At 43.3% G+C, this 26174-nt stretch overlaps 1 protein-coding gene across 9 annotated transcripts in view; it reads right to left on the reverse strand.

The window, feature by feature from the left end:
* Positions 1-297: 297 nt before the first annotated feature.
* The window catches only part of ZNF331 (zinc finger protein 331), a 33448-nt gene continuing 7571 nt past the window's right edge, over positions 298-26174 (reverse strand). For 3 of the 9 annotated variants that reach the window (XM_053604951.1, XM_053604948.1, XM_053604950.1), the window contains exons 4-9: positions 22643-22748; positions 22002-22068; positions 18660-18714; positions 9532-9618; positions 7581-7707; positions 298-4154 (exon numbers count right to left, since the gene is read on the reverse strand). In XM_053604951.1, coding sequence (XP_053460926.1) covers positions 2893-4154; positions 7581-7707; positions 9532-9540 — 1398 coding nt within the window. In that variant the 5' untranslated portion in view covers positions 9541-9618; positions 18660-18714; positions 22002-22068; positions 22643-22748 and the 3' untranslated portion in view covers positions 298-2892. Of the gene's footprint in view, positions 4155-7580; positions 7708-8439; positions 8727-9531; positions 9619-10308; positions 10561-18659; positions 18715-20078; positions 20356-21568; positions 22069-22642; positions 22749-23311; positions 23489-26174 lie in introns of those variants that run through there. The other 6 variants (XM_053604952.1, XM_053604949.1, XR_008383003.1 and 3 more) reach the window with 6 other exon arrangements.

Below are 26174 nucleotides of genomic sequence, written 5' to 3' on the forward strand. Positions count from 1 at the left end.
AACTCATTCCCACAGACTAGTCCTCCCTCATCTGTATTCTCAGATTCCTACTATGGATGCTAGTCTTTTTTCCTAAGATAATCCTGCCCTCACTGCACAACCATCTTTGGATAGTTCAGGCCTCTCCTCTAAATGTGCCAGCAACTGTCCTGGGGTGCGCCCCTGTGCCCTGCCCCTTCTCCAGGGCAAGCCCATTCCCCTCCCTTCCTGTCCTTCATGGGAGATACCTTTGGAACAGTTTGCCGGCCTAGCTCCTTCCTGGCAGGTCATGTTTGAATATTCAAAGAGACAGGTTCATAATGTGATTTTACTCTTTATTAATATTTTTAAATAAATTGACAATTGGATTACACCTACAGATGTTTTACACAATTTGAAGTTTTATGTATACAGTGTGGAATGATTAAAATCAGCTAACATATCACCTTGCTTTATTGTGGTGAGACATCTGAAATTTACTTTGTGATTTTCTTTTTTTTGCAGTTTTTTGGCAGGGCTGGGTTTGAACCTGCCACCTCCAGCATATAAGCCCAGCGCCCTACTCCTTTGAGCCTTCATACTATGTGATTTTCATTTTAGCCATTCTGGTAACTGTCCAGTGATGACGGCACATTGTGGTTTCACTCTCAATTTCCTTGATGAGTTATGGTGTCCAATACATTTTCACTTACTTGGCTATTTGATGATCTTTTCTTTCGATGTGCTCAAGTTTTCCCATTAATAGATTTGATCTTGGCTCAGTGCCTGTAGCTCAACGGCTAGGGTGCCAGACACATACAACAGAGCTGGCAGATTCAAATCCAGCCCAGGCCTGCCAAACAACTAAACCAAAAAATAGCTGGGCGTTGTGGTGGGCTCCCAGCTACTTGGGAGGCTGAGGCAAGAGAACTGCTTAAGCCCAAGAATTTGAGGTTGCTGTGAGCTGTGACGACATAGCACTCTATCAAGGGCAACAACTTGAGACTCTTGCCCCCCCCCCAAAAAAATAGATTTGATCTTTTTTTTTTTTTTTTTGGTAGAGACAGAGTCTCACTTTATTGCCCTTGGTAGAGTGCCATGGCGTCACACAGCTCACAGCAACCTCCAACTCCTGGGCTTAGGCGATTCTCTTGCCTCAGCGTCCCGAGTAGCTGGGACTACAGGCGCCTGCCACGAAGCCCGGCTATTTTTTTTGTTGTTGTTGCAGTTTGGCCGGGGCCGGGTTTGAACCCACCACCCTTGGCATATGGGGCGGGTGCCCTACCCGCTGAGCCACAGGCGCCGCCCGATTTGATCTTTTATTAACTTAAATTCTTCACATTTTCTATGTGAGTTCCTTCATTAGGTCTATATTATTTTCCTGCAGTCTGCATCTTGTCTTTTCCCTACCTTAATGGCATCATTTGATGAATAAATTGCACTTTTTGTGAAGCCTAACTTCACCTTTTATGTTTAGCGTCTTTCATGTACTAAGAAATCATTGTCTAACCTCAGGCTGTGACAATAATCTCCTATGTTTTCTTCTAGAATTTTGATAATTTTTCCCAGACTCATTGTATCCACAGCTGTTTTTCTTGTAACAATTTACCAGTGGCAACACTAATGGTAATGATCATAAGAACAATAGTATTTACTAAGATTACACAATATTCCAGTTACACTGTCAAGGACTTTACATGTACCAAACATTTAATTTCCACAATAGCAGTCTTCAGTAGATGTGATTATCCCTATTTACAAATACTGCACATAATGTGCATCTGACAAGTAACACACAGAGGTAATAGTGAGCAGGCTGCCCAGTGTCTCCCGAGGAGGAAAGAGGTGGGAAGGTGATGGCAATTGGTAGAGAAGGTGCTAGGACTAAAGGCCACACTGATGTTAGAGCAGGGTTATTCCCTAGAATAAATGTGAAATGGAATGGTCTTGGTAGGCTTCTATGCATTTTTTATACTAATTTACGCAGTTAAAACATCTACACTGACAATGTTGATTAATTAAGAAAAAGTGATTTTTCCACTCTACAAATTTGCCTAAAGTATGAGTGCTGATATTCTACAAGCAGAAGAATGACCAGCAAAGGCTTTCTGATGTTAAACTGTATCACAGATTTTCCTCATGTCGAGGAAGGAATGAATGTAGTTTAGAGGCTTTACATCCTTTGTACTGCCGCCCCCTTTTACCTGAGGGGGATAGATTCTAAGACTCCTGGTGGATGCCTGAAACAGTAAATAGTACTATTGTTTTTCTGGCACATATATACTAAGTATCTATGTTTCTTCCTGTACATACATATACAAAGTTTAATTTATAAATTAGGCACAGAGATTACAACAATAACTAATAAAATAGAACAATTATAACAATAGTGTAATAAAATCATGTGAACATAGTCTGTCTCTCTCTCAAAATATATTATAATGTAGATCTTAGCAACCTCAGGATATGATTTTTTTCCTTTATTAAGCTGAGAACTTTTACCTTTTCATTTAAAAGGAAGCACTTTATGGCTTCTCTTTGGCATACTTCATTTGCCAGCATCACAACTCTTGAGCTTTGGGGTTATTATCGAGTAAAGTCAGGGTTACTTGAACACAAGCACTGTGACACCACGACAATTTGATAACCAAGGCAGCTACTAAGTGATCAGCTGGACAGGTAGTGTACAGCATGGTTGTGCCTGGCCAAGGGATGATGTGCCAGGCCAAGGGATGATTCACGTCCCAGCTGACTGCAGCAGGATGGCATGAGATTTTATCACACTACTCAGAAGGGTGTGTGATTTAAAACTTACAGATTGTTTATTTATGGAGTTTTCCATTTAATATTTCCAAACCCAGGTTGACCACAGGTAACTTAAACTGTGGAAAGCAAAACCACCAGTAAGAGGGGACTACTGTATTCAAAGGTTTTTCAACTGTTATGAGCCCTCAGATGTTCTCTAAGATGGTTTATATTATTATATACCTTTCCACATTCCTTGCAGTCATAGGATTTTGAGTGGGTTTTCTGATGCTGTGTAAGTTGATGGCCATGACTAAACGACTTCCCACATTCTTTGCATCCATAGGGTTTCTCCCCTGTATGAATTCTCTCATGTTTAACAAGGCTTGACCCATAAATAAAGGCCTTCCCACATTCCTTACATTTATAAGGGGTTTCACCGGTGTGAATTCTCTCATGCTGAGTAAGGTGATAGCCACAATTAAAGGCCTTCCCACATTCTGTACATTTATACGGCTTCTCACCTGTATGAATTCTCTCATGCTTAACCAGACTCGAACCCCAACGAAAGGCCTTCCCACATTCCTTACATTCATGAGGTTTCTCACCAGTATGAATTTTCTGATGTTGAGTAAGATAATTGACCCTAGTGAAGGCCTTCCCACATTCCTGACATTCATAGGGTTTCTCACCTGTGTGAATTCGCTTATGCTGAATGAGGCTCGAACCACAAATAAAGGCCTTCCCACAGTCTTTACATTCATAAGGTTTCTCTCCACTATGAATCCTCTTATGCTGAATGAGTTTATACACACGACTAAAGGTTTTCCCACAGTCTTTACATTCATAGTCTTTCTCACCAGTATGAAACCTCTGATGCTGTGTGAGTTCATCACCACGTCTGAAGGCCTTTCCACAGTCTTTACATTCATAGGGCTTCTCACCAGTATGAATTCTCCTATGAATAACAAGGCTGGAGCCCCATCGAAAGGCCTTCCCACAGTCTTTACACTCATAAGGCTTTTCACCAGTATGAATTTTCTGATGTTGAGTAAGCTGATTACCCCAACGGAAGGCCTTCTTACAATCTTTACATTCATAAGGTTTCTCACCAGTATGAATTTTCTGATGTTGACTAAGTTGATAGCCACGACTAAAGGCCTTCCCACATTCCTTACATTCATAGGAACTCTCCTTAATCTGAAGTCTCTGATGTGATCTCGGAGGTGTACTTTCTCTTTCCCTATTTGGAGGCCTTTTTTCATAGGTGATTATCATTTGATTGATGTATCTCCCTCGAGAACGTTGTGGTACTTCTGGTGTATCTTTACGAATCTGGCTGAGGCCAAGGGATTTACTTTTTTCATCGGAGTTCTTTTTGGGAAAATTTCTTCCAGGAATATTCTTTTCTGTAGCTAAACCCTTGGCCTCATATGTTGCTGACTCCAAATCTGGAAAAAAGTAATGTATTTTGTTCCATTTAGGAGAAACAAAAATAAACCTAACCATGAACCAAGAAGTTGTCAAGTAGAAATAAAAAGTCTCTAGCACAGCAAATGTGAATCACCGAGGGCTCTTGTTAAAATGTAGGTTCTACTTCTAGCACCACAATACTTAATGAGGATACACTGGAGCCATTTGTTTTAAAGTCAAACATGAAAAAGGTTCTGACTATTAGTCCTGTTTTTTCCTACCAGTTGAAAAAAAAAGTTTTTTTGAGATAGAGTCTCACTCTGTCACCCTGGGTACAGTGCTATGACATCATAGCTCACAGCAACTTCAAGCTCTTGGGCTCAAGCAATTCTCTTGCCTCAACTTCTCGAGTAGCTGGGACTACACGCCGCTGCCACAACACCCAGGTTAAAAAAATACACACACACACACACATATATTTTTTAAGAGATAGGGGGGTCTTGCTCTTGCTCAGGCTGGTCTTGAACTCGTGAGCTCAAGTAATCCACCCGCCTCAGCCTCCCAAAGTGCTAGGATTACAGGTATGAGCCACTACGCCCGGCCTCAGTTGACAAAATTAAGAAAAAGCAATTAGAAGGGTAAGCCTTAAAAATAAAGTTGGAAACAAATATAATATATAAATGATGTCATCCTTAAAAATAAAGTTGGAAACAAATATAATATATAAATGATGTGATGACATTCCTGGGAAACTAAAAAAAAATGTATAGAGTATTAAAAAATACAACTATTCTGGTTCGGAGCCTGTGGCTCAAGTTGCGCCAGCCACATACACCTGAGCTGGCGGTTCGAATCCAGCCCAGGCCCGCCAAACAACAATGATGGCTGCAACCAAAAAATAGCTGGGCATTATGGCAGGCGCCTGTAGTCCCAGTTACTTGGGAGGCGGAGGCAGGAGAATCGCTTGAGCCCAGGAGATGGAGGTTGCTGTGAGCTGTGAGGCTCTGTCTCAAAAAACAAACAAAAAACAACTATTCTGAAGCTAAACTCTGTATATGTAAGTAACATAACCAAAAGTAATTCTGAGCCTGAGCCAAAAGTTAGACTCCATCTCTACAAAAAATAGGAAAATTTAGTTGGGCATGGTGGTGTACACCTGTAGTTGAAGCTACTTAGGAGGCTGAGGCAGGAAAAGCACTTGAGCCCAGTAGTGTGAGGTTGTATCCCAAACAACAGAGTGAGAACTCAGTGCTTCTTGCAAAAGGATTCTGGATAAAAGCAACAAAAAAGATAACGTGGCGGCGCCTGTGGCTCAGTGAGTAAGGCGCCGGCCCCATATGCCGAGGGTGGTGGGTTCAAGCCCAGCCCCGGCCAAACTGCAACAAAAAAATAGCCGGGCGTTGTGGCGGGCGCCTGTAGTCCCAGCTGCTCGGGAGGCTGAGGCAAGAGAATCGCCTAAGCCCAAGAGTTAGAGGTTGCTGTGAGCTGTGTGATGCCACGGCACTCTACTGAGGGTGATAAAGTGAGACTCTGTCTCTACAAAAAAAAAAAAAAAAAAAAGATAATGTGCCAGATTAAATTTAACATAAAATGTGGAAAAGTTTAGAAGAACTAAGCATCAACGAGGATGCTAACTGAAAAACGTTCAGATCTGGGAGTTATCTTAATGATGCCCAAAAATGTTAAATGGCTAACTTTGGAGCATGCCAGGAAACCAGTCCTTCATTATGAAAACTCATTATATTAAAGGAAAACAAATTTTTAACCTCCTTACACAACAAAAACAGGCACTGCATAAGCAATTAGCAGATGAAACAAAGTTTCTCTCTAAATTATGACAGTTAATACATAGAAGCAATGACAGACTAGCACTGTTTTGAATGTGCAATGAAAAGATGACCATAGGGTGGCGCCTATGGCTCAGTGGGCAGGGCGCGGGCCCCATTTACCGAGGGTGGTGGCTTCAAACCCAGCCCTGGCCAAACTGCAACAAAAAATAGCTGGGCATTGTGGTAGACACCTGCAGTCCCAGGTACTCAGGAGGCTGAGGCAAGGGAATCGCCTAAGCCCAGGAGTTGGAAGTTGCTGTGAGCTATGTGACACCATGGCACTCTACTGTGCATGATAAAGTAAAACTCTGTCTCTACCAAAAAAAAAAAAAGAAAAAGATGACCATAGGCACTGAGTGGCAATGACAGCTATGGTGCAAAGAGCCATCACCAGATACTAGGTGCTTCATGATGAAAGAAGGTAACAGCACCCAGGAAGCAGCATTACCAAGATCTAGATAAAAGGAAAAAGAACTCACAGCTAGGATAACAACCACCTTTCAGGAACTATGTAGAGGGCATAGGATCATGTTACCTATACCCGTTACCCAATGTGTGGTCTACAGACCAGCAGCATGAGCAATATGCGTACAGGGGTTAAATAGGAGCAGAAAAACAAGGTAAAAGGGAAATGTGGTGAAGATCAAATTCATGGTGACATCTTTTGTATTCTTTACTAAAGGCTTTGGGCCTAAATCTTTGTTGGGAGCTTTCCAAACAGTTCAGCGGTGTGCCTACTCCTTGCCCAGCTGGGCTGTTCTTTGTAAAAATGCCTTGCTGGGGGCTTGGCGTGGTGGCTCATGCCTATAATCCCAGCACTTGGGAGGCTGAGATGGGTAGATCGCCTCAGCTCATGAGTTTGATACCAGTCTGAGGAGGAGCGAGACCACGTCTCTAAAAAATTCTTTAAAAAATAGCCAGTGTTGTGGCGGGCACCTGTAGTCCCAGCTACTTGGGAAGCTGAGGCAAGAGAATTGCTTGAGCCCAAGAGTTTGCGGTTGCTGTGAGCTAAGATGACACAGCACTCTACTGAGGGAGACCAAGTGAGACTCCGTCTCCAAAAAAAAGAATGACTTGCTGTTGCCAGACTATTTCTATTTCTCATTCTCCTTTGTAGTGTTTTCTTGTTTTTTCCTTCCCTCACAATCATCACGGCTCTTTCCTTTGCTTCCAAAAGACTGCTGTGCCTGGCTTAGAATTGAAATGCTCTGCTTTGGACCACTGCCACCACCACTTTGGGTGGGCATGGTGGCTCATGCCTATAATCATAGCACTCTGGGAGGTTGAGGCGGGTATATCACTTGACCTCAGGAGTTCGAGACCAGACTAAGACCAAAAACCTGTCTCTACTAAAAATAGATAACCTAGCAAAGTGTTGTGAAAGGTGCCTGTAGTCCCAGCTACTTAGGAGGCTACTTAGGAGGCAAGAGAAAAAAAAAAAAAAATATGGTAGGACAAATGACTGATAGGAAATGAAGGTGTATAATGTCCATTTCTATACTGACCCAAACTCAAAACATTCCTTGGAAACAGGAAGAAGAAATTCAACTAGTTTCTTAAAAGAGGGACCTGAATTCTAGTGGAGAGTGATATTCCCAGAAACAGAGTTTAAGTTATTTGAGGCATGCAACTTACCCAGAGAGACCAAGTTACTATAGTTCTCCAACATCACATCCCAGTAGAGGTCCCTCTGAGCAGAATCCAGGCAGGCCCATTCCTCCTGAGAGAAGTCTATGGCTACATCAGAGAATGTCACCATACCCTGAAAACATAAATCCACATGTTCCTGATAAAGTGATGAGAAAAACAGCTTCAAGATGAAGGGAGACAAAAGGTACCTTCTGAGTGGGAGACAATACAGGGATGTGTAGGGGCACTGAGGACATCGTCATCAACTGTGACCGAGCTGTGTTACACAGGGCCCTACTGCTGTAGAGGAAATGACCTGCACTCTGCAGAATTCTTAGTCATTCAAACTTTCCAAGAAGCAGATACACAATCTGAGTTTTCCTCTTATTTATAAGCACAGTCTGCTATGTGCCTGCCTTGTAAATTCTCAACAAGTGTGGATGCCTAGCATTCTTTTTTTTTTAACTTTTGCATGTGTTTTTTCTTTTTTTTTTTATACATATATATATTTTTTATTGTTGGGGATTCATTGAGGGTACAATAAGCCAGGTTACACTGATTGCAATTGTTAGGTAAAGTCCCTCTTGCAATCATGTCTTGCCCCCATAAAGTGTGACACACACCAAGGCCCCACCCCCTCCCTCCATCCCTCTTTCTGCTCCCCCCCATAACCTTAATTGTCATTAATTGTCCTCATATCAAAATTGAGTACATAGGATTCATGCTTCTCCATTCTTGTGATGCTTTACTAAGAATAATGTCTTCCACTTCCATCCAGGTTATTACGAAGGATGTGAAGTCTCCATTTTTTTTAATGGCTGAATAGTATTCCATGGTATACATATACCACAGCTTGTTAATCCATTCCTGGGTTGGTGGGCATTTAGGCTGTTTCCACATTTTGGCGATTGTAAATTGAGCTGCAATAAACAGTCTAGTACAAGGGTCCTTATGATAAAAGGATTTTTTTCCTTCTGGGTAGATGCCCAGTAATGGGCCTGCAGGATCAAATGGGAGGTCTAGCTTGAGTGCTTTGAGGTTTCTCCATACTTCCTTCCAGAAAGGTCGTACTAGTTTGCAGTCCCACCAGCAGTGTAAAAGTGTTCCCTTCTCTCCACATCCACGCCAGCATCTGCAGTTTTGACTAGCATTCTTTTTTTAAGGAAAAAATAAATCCTGAGATTTAATATAAGATCTTTTGTTTTAGAAAACAGGGTTTTGCATGTTTGACTATTTTCAAAGCCTCAAATTCATCAACCTGCCAGATCACACCTTAAAAGTAGCCTTCCTTTGTATAGAAAAAAAGCCTATTCTAATTCCATCATACAGACAAGTCAGGCTTAGTCTATTACAGATGAACACTTAGATCTCTATCCACAGGCCCTAATCACAACCCTATCCAATTCTAGAAGTGTCATAAAGCTTGAGATCTCATCACACACTAAGACTGAGACCAATATATATGAACTATCTAGCTAAAAAACATTATCAGTGGAGAATTAATTTTCTCATGTGGTCAAATGGGGCTAACCTATTTAAGTAATTCATCCACAGACTTGACTTAAATATAACCTTCAAGGGACTGTTTCTTCATTACCCCAACATTACTCTTGACAAAAAAGTGAGTGAATAGGTGATACTGAATACTTTGCTCAATGATTAAATAAACATTACCCTCCAAATAGACATACGACTATATAGTGTTATCATTCTCTGGAAAAGAATAGAAATGCGGGGCAGCACCTGTGGTTTAAAGGAGTAGGGCGCCGGCCCCATATGCTGGAGGTGGCTGGGTTCAAACCTAGCCCCAGCCAAAAACTGCAAAAAAAGAAAAAAGAAAAAAAGAAAAGAATAGAAATGGGAAGTAGGTAATTACATGGGACTTAAGTAGAAGGCTTTGAATAATTCAGAAAAATATTCACAAAACACTTCAAGAAGGGAAGCAATATACATTTACCTGGGCCATGGTTTCAGAAGTAAAAAACTGTTCAGTCTTCTTGAGGTTTCTTCAGCAAAGAGGAAAGTTCCAAGAGGTCAGAGAGAGCTAGCGGCAGAAAAAGAGAAATTTGACAGTGGGTGCACCTTGGGTTCCCAAAATGATTTAATGTGACTTTTTGGCTCCTCCATCTTTGCTTCCCAACAGAATCAAGCAAAATGACACATTTGGGAAAGATTAAGAGGATTCTAGGTAAAACCAAGTTCCATCCTAAAACCCCAGGAAGCCCTGCTGTATATAGCAGAAGAGTTATTTTTTTTCCCCTCTAAAGATACACCCAGACACTTTGCAGGAAGCTTTCTGGCTGGGAGTTGGGGGAAGGAATGGGGTCTTTGGGTCACATAGTATCAGCTAACCTGGAGACTGGAAAACCATGTAGAGGAGACAATCCATGAATCATGCCTATGTGCTGAAGCCCCAATAAAAACTCTGGACATCAGAGCACTTGGGTGCCCTTGCCTAGCTGGTGACGGTGCTTACTGTCACATGTCCCACAGCAAAGTAACAAGTCTTTTTTTTTTTTTGTAGAGACAGAGTCTCACTTTTTTTTTTTTTTTTTGGATTTAAATTCTTTTTTTTTTATTGTTGGGGATTCAGTGAGGGTACAATAAGCCAGGTTACACTGATTGCAATTGTTAGGTAAAGTCCCTCTTGCAATCATGTCTTGCCCCCATAAAGTGTGACACACACCAAGGCCCCACCCCACTCCCTCCTTCCCTCTTTCTGTTCCCCCCCCCATAACCATAATTGTAATTAATTGTCCTCATATCAAAATTGAGTACATAGGATTCATGCTTCTCCATTCTTGTGATGCTTTACTAAGAATAATGTCTTCCACTTCCATCCAGGTTAATACGAAGGATGTAAAGTCTCCATTTTTTTTAATGGCTGAATAGTATTCCATGGTATACATATACCACAGCTTGTTAATCCATTCCTGGGTTGGTGGGCATTTAGGCTGTTTCCACATTTTGGCGACTGTAAATTGAGCTGCAATAAACAGTCTAGTATAAGTGTCCTTATGATAAAAGGATTTCTTTCCTTCTGGGTAGATGCCCAGGAGACAGAGTCTCACTTTATGGCCCTTGGGTAGAGCGCTGTGGCCTCACACAGCTCACAGCAACCTCCAACTCCTGGGCTTAAGCGATTCTCTTGCCTCAGCCTCCCGAGTAGCTGGGACTACAGGCGCCCGCCACAACACCCGGCTATTTTTTGGTTGCAGTTTGGCCGGGGCCGGGTTTGAACCCGCCACCCTCGGTATATGGGGCTGGCGCCTTACCGACTGAGCCACAGGTGCCGCCCGCAAAGTAACAAGTCTTAATTCCACAGAGAGAAGACACCAAGAGCTGCATGTCTGGAACCTCCTAGACCAGTGGTTCTCAACTTTCCTAATGCCACAGACCTTTAATACAGTCCAAAGTAGTCGTGACTCACAGATTGAGAACCGCTGTCCTAAACTTTAACTTACATGCTGCTTTTCCTAGCTGATTTATCTATATCCTTTAACAGACTAATCATGGGTACATCTCTCAGTGGGAGTCCTGTGAGTCCTTCCAGTGAACTGCTGAACCTGAGGGTGTTTGTGGGGAACTCCTCAAACAAGCAACTGGTTTTGGGAATGTGGGTGGTTTTGTGTGGAGATGGTGCCCTAAAATCTTGCAGGCTAACTGTGCACAGGGGGATTGCGATCTGGATCTGAGAGTGGGTGCTTGGAGTGTCTAGTCTCACTATGAACACATCCTGCTCTGCCGGGACAACCTTTCATGATGAAGAGGGGCTGCATTTCTAAACCTGGACCTCCTCTAGCCTCTAGATCAGGTGATGTTACTCAAAACATGGCAGGAGGACAGAGTGGATATGGAACTGCTCTGGTTTCGCACAATACCCTGGAGTTCAGAGAAGCTGACTGCATAATTACATGCAGAGTTATTAGAGTAAAAAAGTGGTAAATGAATTCTAAGTTGAAAGGAACACTTAAAGACCGGAAAGGAATAAAGATCCAGGAATAAAGATCCGAGTCATTTCAGACACCCTACAGGCAGAAAAGTTACCAAAACAAGATATGATACATTTGTAAAATTCTGTATGTAACTGTAAATATTTGTATGTATCTATGTATACACATACACATTTCTATATTTGGAAAGCCAATGAGAGAGGTAGGAAGGAAAGGAGAGAGCAAGAGAGGGAGGGAGGGGACACAGAGAAGAGATACAGATGCTGACAAACCAATCATATGCTACCAACAGAAAGAAACAGAAAACAGAAAGAAAAAGTCTGGAAAGTTGTATTTCCCTTACAAAGAAAAGTTAACATAACGAGTCTTTTTTTTGTTTCTTTTTTCTAGATTGAGTCTCAAGCTGTCTTGTCACCTGTGTAGAGTGCTATGGCATTACAGCTCACAACAACCTCCAACTTTTGGGCTCAAGTGGTCCTCTTGCCTCAGTTTTTCTATTTTTTTTTTTTTTTTAATTGTCGTTTAGTAGGCCCAGACCAGGTTTGAACTCACCAGCCCTAGTGCACAGGGCCAGGGCTCTAACCATTGAGTTATAGGCACCCATTTTTTTTTATTTTTAGCAGAGACAGGGTCTTGCTTTTGCTCAGGCTGGTGTCGAATTCATGACCTCAAGCAATCCACCTACTTCAGCTTCCCAGAGTGCTAGGATTACAGGCTGAACCACCTCACCTGCTCAACATAGTGAGTCTTGAAATTGCTATCCTTAGACCTGCTCACAATATTGGCCCGTGGTACCTGGGAACCAGACTCTGGAGTATTCTCCCTATTCCCTTTTTTTTTTTTTTTTTTTTGAGACAGAGTGTGACTCTGTCGCCCTGGATAAAGTTCCGTGGTATCGCAGCTCACAGTAACCTCAAACTCTTGGGCTTAAGTGATCCTCTTGCCTTAGGCTACCCAGTAAGTGGGACTACAGGCACCCACCACAACTCTAGGCTAGTTGTTCTATTTTTAGTAGAGATGGGGTTTCACTCTTGCTCAAGACTGTTCTTGAACTCCTGAGCTCAAGCAATCTACCCACCTCAACCTCCTAGTGTGCTAGGATTATAGGCAGGAGCCACCATGACCAGCCCTCACTATTCCTTAACATGTAAGAGTGATTTCCTGTACCTAAACTGCTTGTATAAACACTACAGATTATGCTGAATACTTGCTTTTCTCTGGGAAGTCTAGAAGTTCAGATTGTGCTAAGCAGAATGCGTATATGTAAATGAATGAACCTTGATAAAAACCCTGGACCACAGACTATGGTGAGCACCCTTGTAGACAACAATGAATAGGTGTTGTTATTGTGCATGGCTGGATGAATGAAGCACATCTTGTGTGGTTCCACTGAGAGATAACACTGAGCCTGGTTTCCTTCCAACTTGTCTATGCAAAAAAATCTGATTTTGCTTTGTACCCTTTTCACTGGAATAAATCAGTAATGAATAGGAAGGACTACAGGCTGAGTCCTTTGAATCTTCATGGATAATCACCACATCTGGTGGCCGTCCTCTCAACTAGACACATCTTCTAATGTTGATTTTCTTGCTTTTAAGTATACCTTACTAGTTATTTTAATGGCCATCCACTGCCTTAACAAATACATTGTCTTTCATTTAAATTTATTCAGAGGCAGACTCTCAAACAGAGAATGTTTCTTTTTCCATAAAAAGTCTACTTCTGACTTTGTAGAAAAAGCTCAGAATACATAAACTGTTCCCCTTGTTTCCTTTCACTTACCCAAACCTAAACCAACTCTGATGTCCATATATGTTGGAGCACTGATTAGCTAGGATGCCTATAGACACTGCCGATGGTTACCTTGAGACTACTTCCTTTTATGTCTTGATATGACTGAATTTGTTCACAATTGCTAAATCATCTCACCTAGTAAGTCTTCGCCTTGTACCAAGTATCAGAAAAAAAATACGTAAAGTATAAAACTTAGAAAGTAAATCTCACTGATGTCAATAAAGAGCCTGTGCATTCAGAATTATTATGACCATGACCTGACCTCACTGGCTATTCCCAGAACCATGCCTAGCACCTCTCAGGGGATATAACTTAGTAGTCTCCAGAGGTCTCCATCAAATGTCGCCTTAAGCTGCTTCTACCTAGAGTTTCCCTTCCTTGCTGGATTACAAACAACGTACAGGTAGCAATGGTGTCACTTTAGTCATACTCTCAATCCAAGTAATCCACTAGTATCATAGTGTCTGGTGTACGCAAAGCACTTAAGTATCATTTGATATGATCTGACTCAAAATCTGACTATTCAGAATTTATGCAAAGGTAACAGCTATAGTACTATACATATGTATTCCCTAGAATGTTCAGAGAATGTTTTTTTCCTTGAAAAGACCGTTTTCTAAATTGAGATAAAGGCAGATTAACCTGTAGTTGTAAGTAACAGAGCAATTCTTTGTGCTCTTTACCTGATTTATGCCAATTCTGATCTTACAAAACTAAGGTAAAATATCACAACCAGGACATAGATATAACCCACTGATCTTGTCCAGATTTTCTAGTGAAAAAAAAATGCTTAAAAACGAAAAAATTAGAAAATAGAAATATCTTATAGTAGAGGACATATAAATCATGGCCTGCTATATAATGAAACAGAGTACATTTATTAATAATATTGACTCATGTTAATTGCCAAAGAGAAGATAGATTTTAAAAGGTATATATAATTTGAATGAAGATGTTTTGGTGAAACGTGGGGCCTGTCATCTGTAAGATTTGAATCTGAGCTCTGATGGGTACTACCTTCACAATGTCTGTTTCTTCTCTGGTAAAACCGGAGAAAAATACTACAAGGTATGACTGTCTTAATAATTAAGGTAATATTTCTTTTCTTTCTTTGAGACAGAGTCTTATTATGTCTCCCTCGGTAGACTGCTGTGGTGTCACAGCTCATAGCAACCTCAAACTCTTGGGAGTAAAAGATTCTCTTGCCTCAGCCTCCCAAGTAGCTGGGACTATAGGTGCTCACCACAACCACTGGCTTTTTTTTAAATTGCATTTGTCCTTGTTGTTTAGCTGGCCTGGGGTGGGTTTGAGCCTGCCAGCCTCTGTTCATGTGGCCAGCACCATAACCACTGCGCTATGGGTACCAAACCAAGATAATATTTCTAAGGTTGGGCACAGTGGCTTGTGCCTGTAATCCTAGCATTCTGGGAGGCCAAGACAGGTGAACTGCCTGACCTCATGGGTTCAAGACCAGCCTGAGCAAGAGCAAAAACCCGCCTCTAAAAATAGCCAGGCGTTGTGGCAAGTGCCTGTTGTCCCAGCTATTTGCGAGGCTGAGGCAAGAGAATCACTTACGCCCAAGAGTGTGAGCTACGACACCATGGCATCCTACCAAGGGTGACAAAGTGAGACTGTCTCAAAAAAAGTTAAGATGGGGGTGGCACCTGTGGCTCAAAAGAGTAGGGCACCGGCCCCATATGCCCCCGGCCAAAAGCAAAAAAAAAAAAAAGAAAAAAAAATTAAGATGGTATTTCTAAAGCATGCAGTACTATATAATAAATACTTAAATATAATTTAGCTATTTATGAATGATCGGTTAATACTTTGCATCCTTTAATCCATTTTTTTTTTTTTTTTTTGTAGAGACAGGGTCTCACTTTATGGCCCTCGGTAGAGTGCTGTGGCCTCACACAGCTCACAGCAACCTCCAACTCCTGGGCTTAAGCGATTCTTTTGCCTCAGCCTCCCGAGTAGCTGGGACTACAGGTGCCCGCCACAACACCCGGCTATTTTTTGGTTGCAGTTTGGCTGGGGCTGGGTTTGAACCCGTCACCCTCGGTATATGGGGCCGGCGCCTTACCGACTGAGCCACAGGCGCTGCCCCCTTTAATCCATTTTTATAAAAAAAAAAAAAAACCTTAAGTCTGTTTTATTTTTCTTATACTAAAATACCTGCTTCTTAAACCATATGTAAACATAATGACTGCTAATTAAAAATTTTCAGAGCCCGATGTTAAAAATGAAATTTTTTTTCCTTGTTTTTTTTTTTTTTTGTCAAGACACTCTACCCTATGCCCTGAGCAGAGGGCAATGGCGTCGTAGCTCACTGCAACCTCAGCCTCCGGCTGTGGGCATCCTGCCTCAGCCTCCGAAGCCGCTGGGATTACAGACGCTCGCCACCAAGCCCGGCTGGGTTTTTCCATTTTTTTCATGAGTCGGGGTCTCACTCTCGCACAGACAAGCCTCGAACTCCTGAGCTCAAGCAATCCTCCCGCCTCAGCCTCCCACAGTGCTGGGATTACAGGCGTGAGCCACCGTGCCCGGCAAAAATGAAATTCTTTCATTAGCAAAACTAGCAAAAAAAGGGGCTTGGCGCTCATAGCTCAGTGAGTAAGAGCGCCAGCCACATACATGGAGGGTGGCAGGTTCCAGCCCAGCCCAGGCCTGCTAAACAACGATAACTGCAACCAAAAACAGCCAGGCGATGTGGCGGGAGGAGGCTGAGGCAAGATGATTGCTTAAGCCCAAGAGTTTGAGGTTGCTGTGAGCTGTGGTGCCATGACACTCTACCGAGAGTGACATAGACTGTCTCAATTGCTTAAGCCCAAGAATTTGAAGTTGCTGTGAGCTGTGATGCCATAGCGCTCTACCAAGAGTGACATAGACTGTCTCAAGAAAAAAAAAAAAACTAGCAAAAAAGATTCTAAGGCACATAAGAAGGAAATGTTCCCTCCCCACTAGCAACTAGGGAAACAGAGACATGATTCTGCATAAGAAATCTACCTTAACAAATCTAATTGGAGAAGATGCCAATTTGAGACAATTGCAGGGGTCCTCAAACTAGGGCCCGCGGGCCACATGTGGCGGTGTGATTGTATTTGTTCCCGTTTTGTTTTTTCACTTCAAAATAAGATATGTGCAGTGTGCATAGGAATTTGTTCATAGTTTTTCTTTTTAAACTACAGTCCGACCCTCCAATGGTCTGAGGGACAGTGAACTAGCCCCCTTTAAAAAGTTTAAGGACCCCTGAGCAATAGGATGAATCGTGTTCTATGTGAAATGGAAGTATTTGTGATCATTTTAAATTACTGCCATCTTGTTCTTTTTCTTGCATCTTGGAAGTGTTGCTTATATAGTGCACATATGTTACTTGTACATGTTATTTGAAAGTCTGTATTTGTAAGGCACCACTGATTACTGCCATCTGCCATGCCCTGTGATATGAACATTAAAATCCTAGACTCTCTAATACTAAAAGGCTGTCTTTTTAATTTTTTTGGAGACAGAATCTCACTCTGTTGCCCTATGCTAGAGTATATGGCCTCAGCTTAGCTCATGGCAAGCTCAAACTCACGGTTCAAGAGATCCTCCTACCACAACTCCCCAAATACCTGAGCCTGTAGGCATCTGCCACAATACCCAGCTAGTATTTTTGTTTTTAATTAATTATTTATTTATTTAGAGATAAGAGTCTCAAGCTGTTGGCCTGTATAGAATGCCATGGCGTCACAGCTCACAGCAACCTCAAACTCTTAGGCTTAAGCAATTCAGCAACCTCAAACTCTTAGGCTTAAGCAATTCTCTTGCCTTGGCCTCCCAAGTAGCTGTTACTTACAGGCACCCACCACAATACCTGGCTATTTTTGGTTGTAGTTGCCACTGTTGTTTGGCAAGCCTGGGTTGGATTTGAACCTACCAGCTCCAGTGTGTATGGCTGGCGCCCTAGCCACTGAGCTACTGGCGCCGAGCCAATATTTCTATTTTTAGCAGAGATGGGGGTCTTGCTCTTGCTCAGACTGCTCTAGAACTCCTGAGCTCGAGGGATCTTCCCAACTCTGCTTCCCAGAGTGTCAGCATTACATATGTGAACCACTGCACCACCTGCCAAGGTTGTCTTTCTTGTTAATTTGTTGCCATGGATTAGATTCCAATGAGGTATTTCTAATCCTGTAAGGTAGAAATGTGAGTGATATTTTGAAGACAGACAAGTATCACCTACACATCCCTCCCCTCCCAATATGTACAACGGGTATTATGTAATCCATCACTGGGTTAGATTCCTTTAATAAACTAAGGTGGGGGACGGTGCCTGTGGCTCAGTGAGTAGGGTTCCGGCCCCATATACCGAAGGTGGCGGATTCAAACCCAGCCCCGGCCAAACTGCAACAAAAATATAGCTAGGTGTTGTGGCGGGTGCCTATAGTCCCAGCTACTTAATAGGCTGAGGCAAGACAATTGCCTAAGCTCAAGAGCTGGAGGTTGCTGTGAGATGTGACGCCATGGCACTCTACCAAGGGCAACAAAGTGAGACTCAAATAAATAAATAAACAAAGATAGGCAAAAGTGTTTGGTTCTTTTACAAGATTAGTTAAGATTCAATGTTTCAGAAATACACATGCGTAAAGAGAACATACATAGCAAAATTTTAACAGTAATTCTCTCTCGATGGTTATGTCATTTAGGGATTCTTCTCTAAAGTTCCTCAGGGACTGATTTTCTTTTTTCTTTAAGCAGGCCTATATTAATGCCATTATAAGAAACAGAACAAGATAGTTCAAAATTAAATAAACAATAAAAAGGACTATAATACGGAGGAGGAGATATATTGTTGTCATTCAGGAAACTGAATGAATAGGCCTGTGGTAGACAAAATAATCACCTCTCAAATATGATCACATGGGAATTCTGGCACCTGTGCATATGTTCCCTTCACATGGTGAAGAGGAATTAAGGTTGCAGATGAATTTAAAAATCAGCAGGGTCGGGCGGCGCCTGTGGCTCAGTGAGCAGGGCGCCGGCCCCAGATGCCGAGGGTGGCGCGTTCAAACCCAGCCCCGGCCAAACTGCAACAACAAAAAAAATAGCTGGGCGCTGTGGCGGGCGCCTGTAGTCCCAGCTACTCGGGAGGCTGAGGCAGGAGAATAGCCTAAGCCCAGGAGTTGGAGGTTGCTGTGAGCTGTGTGATGCCACGGCATTCTACTGAGGGCAATAAAGTGAAACTGTCTCTACCAAAAAAAAAAAAAAAATCAGCAGGGTCCATAAAATTAGAAAAGGGTAAGAAGAGAAAGATTTGAAGACAGAAAATGGGTTAGAATGATGTGATGGATAAAGAACTTACCTTTGCTGGCTCTGACTGAAAGAAGGAAGTGTGAGCCAAGGTGCAGGGGCAGGGTCTAGAAATTAAAAAGATAAGGAGACAGGATGCTTCCAAGTCCCTAAACAGGAACACCTCCCAGAGCCCTACCAGCACCTTAGCCCACTGAGACCCACTTCAGACTTCTGACCTCTAGGACTGTAAAATAATATATTTGTGTTAATGATTTACCACTAATACAAGGCCTATTAGTAAAAGAAGTATCACAGAAAGAAGTACCATTTCCTGGTCTGAAACATCCTGTTTCTGGATGGGCACTCGTAGCCCAGTGATTAGGGCACTGGCTACATGCACCAGGGCTGGTGGGTTCAAACCCAGCCTGGGCCTGCTAAAAAAAAAAAAAAAATAGCAGGTATTGTGGCAGGTGCCTATAGTCCCAGCTACTAGGGAAGCTGAGGAAAGAGAATCACTTGAGCCCAAGAGTTTGAGGTTGCTGTGATGGCACTCAACTCCAGGGCGACTAAGACTGTCTCCAAGAAAAAAAAAATTTTATGGGTTTACAAATGTGTATTTTTTCTATAAATTTATGGGCTTTCAACTGTGGTTCCTGGTTCTTTTTTTTTTTTTTTTTGTAGAGACAGAGTCTCACTTTATGGCCCTCAGTAGAGTGCCATGGCATCACACAGCTCACAGCAACCTCCAACTCCTGGGCTTAGGCGATTCTCTTGCCTCAGCCTCCCGAGTAGCTGGGACTACAGGCACCCGCCACAACGCCTGGCTATTTTTTTGGTTGCAGTTTGGCCGGGGCCAGGTTTGAACCCACCACCCTCGGCATATGGGGCCGGCGCCCTACCGACTGAGCCACAGGCGCCGCCCAGTTCCTGGTTCTTAACTCCTATAGTCCTTGTTATATAGTCTTTTGCTATAATGTTGGGGTACTTTAGGCCTCACAAGCAGGGTTTAAGAAAGTCTCTTCTGACAACCTCCTTCTCTCCTACCAGACTGTAAATTGATGGTGGGTCATTAAGACTCTCATTCCAGAGAGGGTCCTGTCTCACACTCTGAAGGAAGGAATGGTGCACAGAGAAGCCAGGGTGGGTTTCCTATTCCTTCTATTAGTATTAGATCACATCCTTTTTGTCTGATCACATTTCAACACTGCTGTCCATACTTCAATTATGCCTATTTAATGAAGTTGCCTTAACAAGCTCAAAAAACAGGATTCAGGCAACTTCCAGATAGCCAAACATGTGGAGGCTGATAGGAAAGTGAAAAAGAACTTATCCACAAGCCAGGAGGACGGTGCACTGCAACTCCCTGGGGACAGACCTGTGCTCAGGACCCTTCCAGATCTTTCCCCATGTATCTCTTCATTTAGTTATTTTTATCCTTTAGAATTTTATTTGTAATAAACCATTTATTTGAAATAAATGTATTTCCATGTTCTGCGAGTCCCTGTGACAAATTAAACAAATAGAAGGGGTTATGAGAGCCCCAACTTGAAGACCGTGTATGTTCCTCCGGAGGTCTGTACTTGGTACTGATAAGGAGGGGGTGGCATTGTGGAACTGAACGCTCAACCTGCGGTTTATGGTGATTTCTCTAAGTAGACAGTGTCAAAATTACAGGATACTCAGCTGGTGTCTGCTGCAGATTTCTTGGTTGATGTGTGGGGAGAAAGCCCCACACATTTGGTCACAAAAGTCTTCTGTGTTGATTGCTGTTGTGATATGACAACAAAGAAATCACAGTTTGAGTTTTTCTTTCATATACAGACCCTGAACACAATTCATCTGTAGACTTAAAATGAACTGAATGCTTTGTCTCACCAAAAATCCTGTATTGAAATCCCAATGTGAAGAGTTATCAGGAGGTGGCACTTTTGGGAAGTGACTAGGCTATGAGGGCCTAGTCCTCATGAATGGGATTGGTTACCTTGTAAAAATGATCCCAGAGAGCTCTTTTATCCCTTTTCATGTGAGGACACAGTAAGAACATGGCAGCAGACTACCTAGAGGACGACGTTCACCAGAACCTGAACACACTGGTACCCTGATTTTGGACTTCCATTCTCAAAAACTCTGAGAAATAAATGTTTGTTATTTCAGCCACACAGTCAATGGAATTTGTAGCCCAAACTAACTAAAACAAGAATAAATTATGAGTGTGTCCACCAAATAGAGGAGAGTTTGATGTAGAGAATGTGCTCAGTGAACACAGCCACATTCCTCCCTTCTTTCTTTTCTTTTTTTTTTTATTAAATCACAACTGTGTACATTAATGCAATCATGGGGTACAATGTGCTGGTTTTATATACAATTTGAAATATTTTCATCAAACTGGTTAACATAGCCTTCACGGCATTTTCTTAGTTATTGTGTTAAGGCATTTATATTTTACATTTAGTAAATTTCACATGTACCCTTGTAAGATGCACCATAGGTGTGGTCCCACCAATTACCCTCCCTCCAACCATTGTCCCCTGTCCCTCTCCTCCCTGTCCCCTTTCCCCATATTTTTGGGCTACAATTGGGTTATAGCTTTCATGAATTGGTTTCATAGTAGTTCTGAGTACATTGGATACTTTTTCTTCCATTCTTTGAGATACCTCCCTTCCTTCTTTCACTGAATAATCAATGCAATTGTCATGTTGGACAAGACATTTACAGAGTGTCTTCTCAAATGAGATTTCTAGGTAGTTAAAGCACTTTCCACATGTGCTGTTATTAATATTAATTATTAAATTATTAGTGATTAATATTACATCCCATGCATTTTTAGTCTACCTCCAAACATCTTTCTACCTACATATTATTCCATAATATGGTATGATTACTTAAAAATTTCCATCATTTTGAACATAAACTGTGGTCAAAGTAACATTCTTTGATTTTAGACTAAGGGATCTAATTTCAGTGCCTTGTAATTATAGGGTACCTCCTCACACACATATATACAATCTCCCCACCTCCCACTGAAACATATGAAGTAAGTGTGTATACAATTTCCCTTGGAAAGAAACAAATGGAGTTTAAGGAAAAAACTCGCCCCATAAGACTCCTGGTTATAGACCATCTGAGGCTCTGGTTCACTTTGTGAACTTCCAAGTACCCATCACAGCTACCTTCATATGTTATGTTCCCAGAGTAGAGACAGCCAGACTGACCACATACCTGCAGCCAAAATTCACAGGGCTGCCCTAGGAAGGCTTTTCATATATTAAGGCACTTCACTCTCATGAGCCCTATATTCAGAAAATGCAAAAAGCCAGGTAAAGGCAGAGAGAGAAGAAAAGCCTGGTGATCTACAGCTGGGGTCTGGGTTAATCTCCTAATCACAAATCAGGTAACAGAACAGGAAACTCACTTGAGTCTTTAACACGTCCAGTGATGATGCTTCCTATGCAGGGCTGCCTGCTCTGAACAACGCTGACCTGGGGAAAAGGAAGGGAAAGAGTCATCAGGGCCTTTCTGGAATGCAGGCAGCATTAGAAAAGGGTCTCTAGGACGCTCTGGCCCCAGATCTGGGGCTGCAGGAAGAATCCTGCAGACTAAGTTATGACTCCGAGATTCTGGACCACCCACCTCCTACCCTCTCTCTACTAAGCAATTCTACCCGGGCCCCCTCCTGCCATTCAAGTGGCCCGAGTGGACCGCACTTCGGACCTTTAAACTGCCCCCCTCAAGCCCAAGCCTTTGCCTTTCTTGTCAATCATTTTCACAACACCGGCCAGGCCCTCTTGCCCCTCTGCAGCCACCTTCTCCAGGAGGCACCACTCGGTTAGGAGACAAAGAAGGGAGGCAATAGAGACGCTTGAGATGCGGGTCACACCCTCCCAACACCTGTGCTCACACGCGAGGCCACCACTCGTTACTCGGTTGCTCAAGTACAACCTGATACAACCCACGGCCTCTCGAGACACCCGTCCTGTCACCCCACATAAGTGAAAAGACTCAACTGGCGGCCACCCGAACACGTCCCGGCTGTGCCACCCCGCAGAAACACACCTTCAGGAGCAGAATCCGGAGACGCTGCCAGCCACGTCCAATCCGCAGATGCTCACAAGCGCCGGCCCCGCAGCCTCAAGACCTCTGGAGCACCACTGCGTCACAGCTATGGAGACAAGGCCCAGTCGCATCACCTCCCCCGCACCTCTTCAGCAACTGCGTCACTCGGCCACACGTCCTGCGCCCCCAGCCCCCAAACAACTCATACACACGTATCTCGCCCAGCTCGGAGTCGCGGAGACTCAGTGGCTGCGTCACCGCTGCAGATACTCACGCAGCACGGCCCTCATCACCCCTAATGACGCTCACGCACACATCTGTGTCACAATTACGGGGACACAGGCTGCTACGTCGAGCTCGCACACTCCCACGCAAGTGCGTCATACACACCAGCTCCGGCTAGCCCCCACTGCGACTAATGCGCATGCACACAGGCCCTGCAGCACGGTCTGGCCTCTCAAAACCCGGACCCCCGACACCGCCACCGCGCACGCGCAGAATCTCCTCACAGCTGCGCGCAGACATACGCAAGTCTGCATGGCACACACAGATAGCGAGACACAAAGGTACACGCAGATACAAATACACACGCGCACAGACACAGATACGTTACATGGACACACAGATACACTCACACACGGATATACACAAACTCGTACGCGCCCCCACCTCGAGGCTGCAGGTTGAGGCTCTGTGTCGTCCCCCCTCACCCGGGCAGCTCCCTCACCGCCATGTCACCACACCACGGGTTCTGGTCCCCTCTGGGGATGCGGACGATTTCCCTGAGGCCCCACCACCACCCAGACTTGGGCAGAGGACACAAGTGCTGGAAGACCCCGGATGGTGTCCTGGGACACCTGCCGGAAGCCCCCGCCTGTCCCGGCATGCAACCCGGCTCTCCGCAGGCACGGGGCCCGCAGGCCCCTGGGAAATGGAGTCCAGAAGGTTCTTCGGGCGCCGGCCCCAGAGTGGAAGGCTGCTCGGTGGACGGGTCCTACAGAGCAGGTCCTGTGTCACCCAAGTCGCACTCGCGTGACCCCTGGCCTGAGCACTTGGGGAGGACACACTGTGCTCAGGCGCTCACCCTCCTCGCTGCATGGAAACGAGGCCCAGGTCGCTGCCCGGTCAGGCCACTCACTCGCTAATTGATAACACTTATGTACACACGGCATAAAAGTCCGATTTTGACTCAAAATTCCACGTGAAGGACATCCTATGTAAGACACAAACACACGCCCAAAGTACGTTCACAGAACATTTCCATATGAAAGTTTTACTCTTCTAAATTGATAAAACGGTAGGTTCATATTTCCCTTCGAGAACTAATACCAAGAGATCCCGCGTACTGTCCACCCGGTCACCCTCACTGGTGATCAGGTAACAGCGTAGTGTCATGTCACAGCCGGGACACTAACAATGATAGAATCCATTGACATTATCCTGTATTTCCAGAGAGTAAATTTTAAGAATGACTATAAATTTCACAGTAGAGGACAAATGAAATAAATTGTAGTATGGTACATCAGGGAATAGAATACTTGGAATGAAATTCATATGAATTGAGAAATAATTTATGACGAATTACCATGATAAATGACAGTAAAGTTAAAAGATCTGTATAATACACATAGATGTTTTGGTGAAGTTACAAACCCAGGCTCTGTGTTCTACCTTCACGATGTGATTCTCAACTTTTGACAGTTATTAATCTCACTGTTTCCTTACTGGCAAAATTGGAATAAAAATGGTGTAACATATGACTGTGTAAGCAAGTCTGACGATCTACATAAAAGTCTACATAAAACATGCAGCACTCTGTAACAATGACTTAGTATGAGTCAGCTGTTAGTATTAAAAATCAGTAACATTATACATTCCTTAACCTATCTGTATAAAAGTATCTGAAGTCTTACATTTCCTTTCTTTCTTCTCCAAAACACGTCAGTTTCATATCATCTGTCAATGTCATGATGTTTGAATGAAATTCTTTTTGTTTGTCTGCAAAAGGATTCTAAGACATAGAAACAGGAAATGTTCCCCATCCCGCAGTAAGGACAGGGACTGAGACAGGATTCTGCTTAAAAATTCAGAACATTAACAGGAGCCTAAAACTTATCCTCTTTATATGGGAGATACACGATATTGGACGATTAAGTTTGCAAACTCATCCTAGAAAAAGTGGTACATACCTCACTGCTGAATGTCACTATAGTTGTCTTTGAAATACTACCCTTGCCGGGTGGCGCCTGTGCCTCAGTGAGTAGGGTGCAGGGCCCATATACTGAAGGTGGTGGCTCAAACCTCGCTCCAGTCTAACTGCAACAAATAAAAAGCCCGGCGTTGTGGCAGGCGCCTGTAGTCCCAGCTACTCCAGAGGCTGAGGCAAGAGAATCCCCTAAGCCCAAGGATTTGGAGGTTGCTGTGAGCTGTGACATCATAGCACTCTACCGAGGGTTAAACAGTAAGTGAGATTGTCTCAAAAACAAAACAAAAACAAACAAGGTGGTGGCTCACACCTGTAATCCTAGCACTTTGGAATGCTGAAGCAGGATCACTTAATCCAAAGAAAGAAAATGTGGAAACATAGCTGGTTCATAAATCACAAGGTATTTATTATCTTATCTTTTACAGAGAAAGTCTGTCAGCCTGTGTTGTAGACCCAAAATCCATACCCAATATCCAACCACACTGCTTTTCACAGTTGAAACAAAGCAACTGAGAGATACTGAAGCTCAGGCTCAAAAACAAAACAAAAACAAAAACAAAATAACCGTATCTCCTCCTTAACAAATTACACTCTATATCAACACTCTAATATTAACACCAGGAGATATTTTTCTATACCAAGAGATACTTAGGAAAGCAGAGCAGATGGAAGGACTTGAACAGTTTCCCGAATGCATCTATAAATAACACTCAGAGGAGAGGTTTAGTCACTGGGGAGTACATTGCAGAACAGGCCTGTGTGACCCTGTCACATCCCTCAGGGAGGAATTACGGGGATAACCTGCTATTAATGAAAATATTTAGGGACCAGGGAAATGGTTTTAAGTCTTCTAAAGACAAAGTATTTAACAAACAAAAATGTAACTCACCTGAACCTTGATTTTTAATATTAACTTTTTTTTTTTTTTGAGACAGAGTCTCAAGCTGTCGCCCTGGGTAGAGTGCTGTAGCATCAGAGCTCACGGCAACCTCCAACTCCTGGGCTCAAGCCATTTTCCTGCCTTCGCCTCCCAAGTAGCTGGGACTACAGGCGCTTGCCACAAGGCCCCGCTATTCTTTGGTTACAGCCCTCATTGTTGTGTGGCAGGCTCAGGCTGCATTCCAACCTGCCAGCTCAGGTGCATGTGGCTGGCGCCTTAGCCACGTGAGCCAGAGGCGCTGAGCCGTTTCTTTTTTCTTTTTTTTTAGGAGAGAGTCTTACTTTGTCACCCTCGGTAGAGTGCTATGATGTCACAGCTCACAGCAAACTCTAGCTCTTGGGCTTAGGCGATTGTCTTGCCTCAGTTCCTGAGTAGCTGGGACTACA

The sequence above is a fragment of the Nycticebus coucang genome, chromosome 10, assembly GCF_027406575.1.
Source record: "Nycticebus coucang isolate mNycCou1 chromosome 10, mNycCou1.pri, whole genome shotgun sequence".
Classification (NCBI taxonomy): Eukaryota; Metazoa; Chordata; class Mammalia; order Primates; family Lorisidae; genus Nycticebus; species Nycticebus coucang.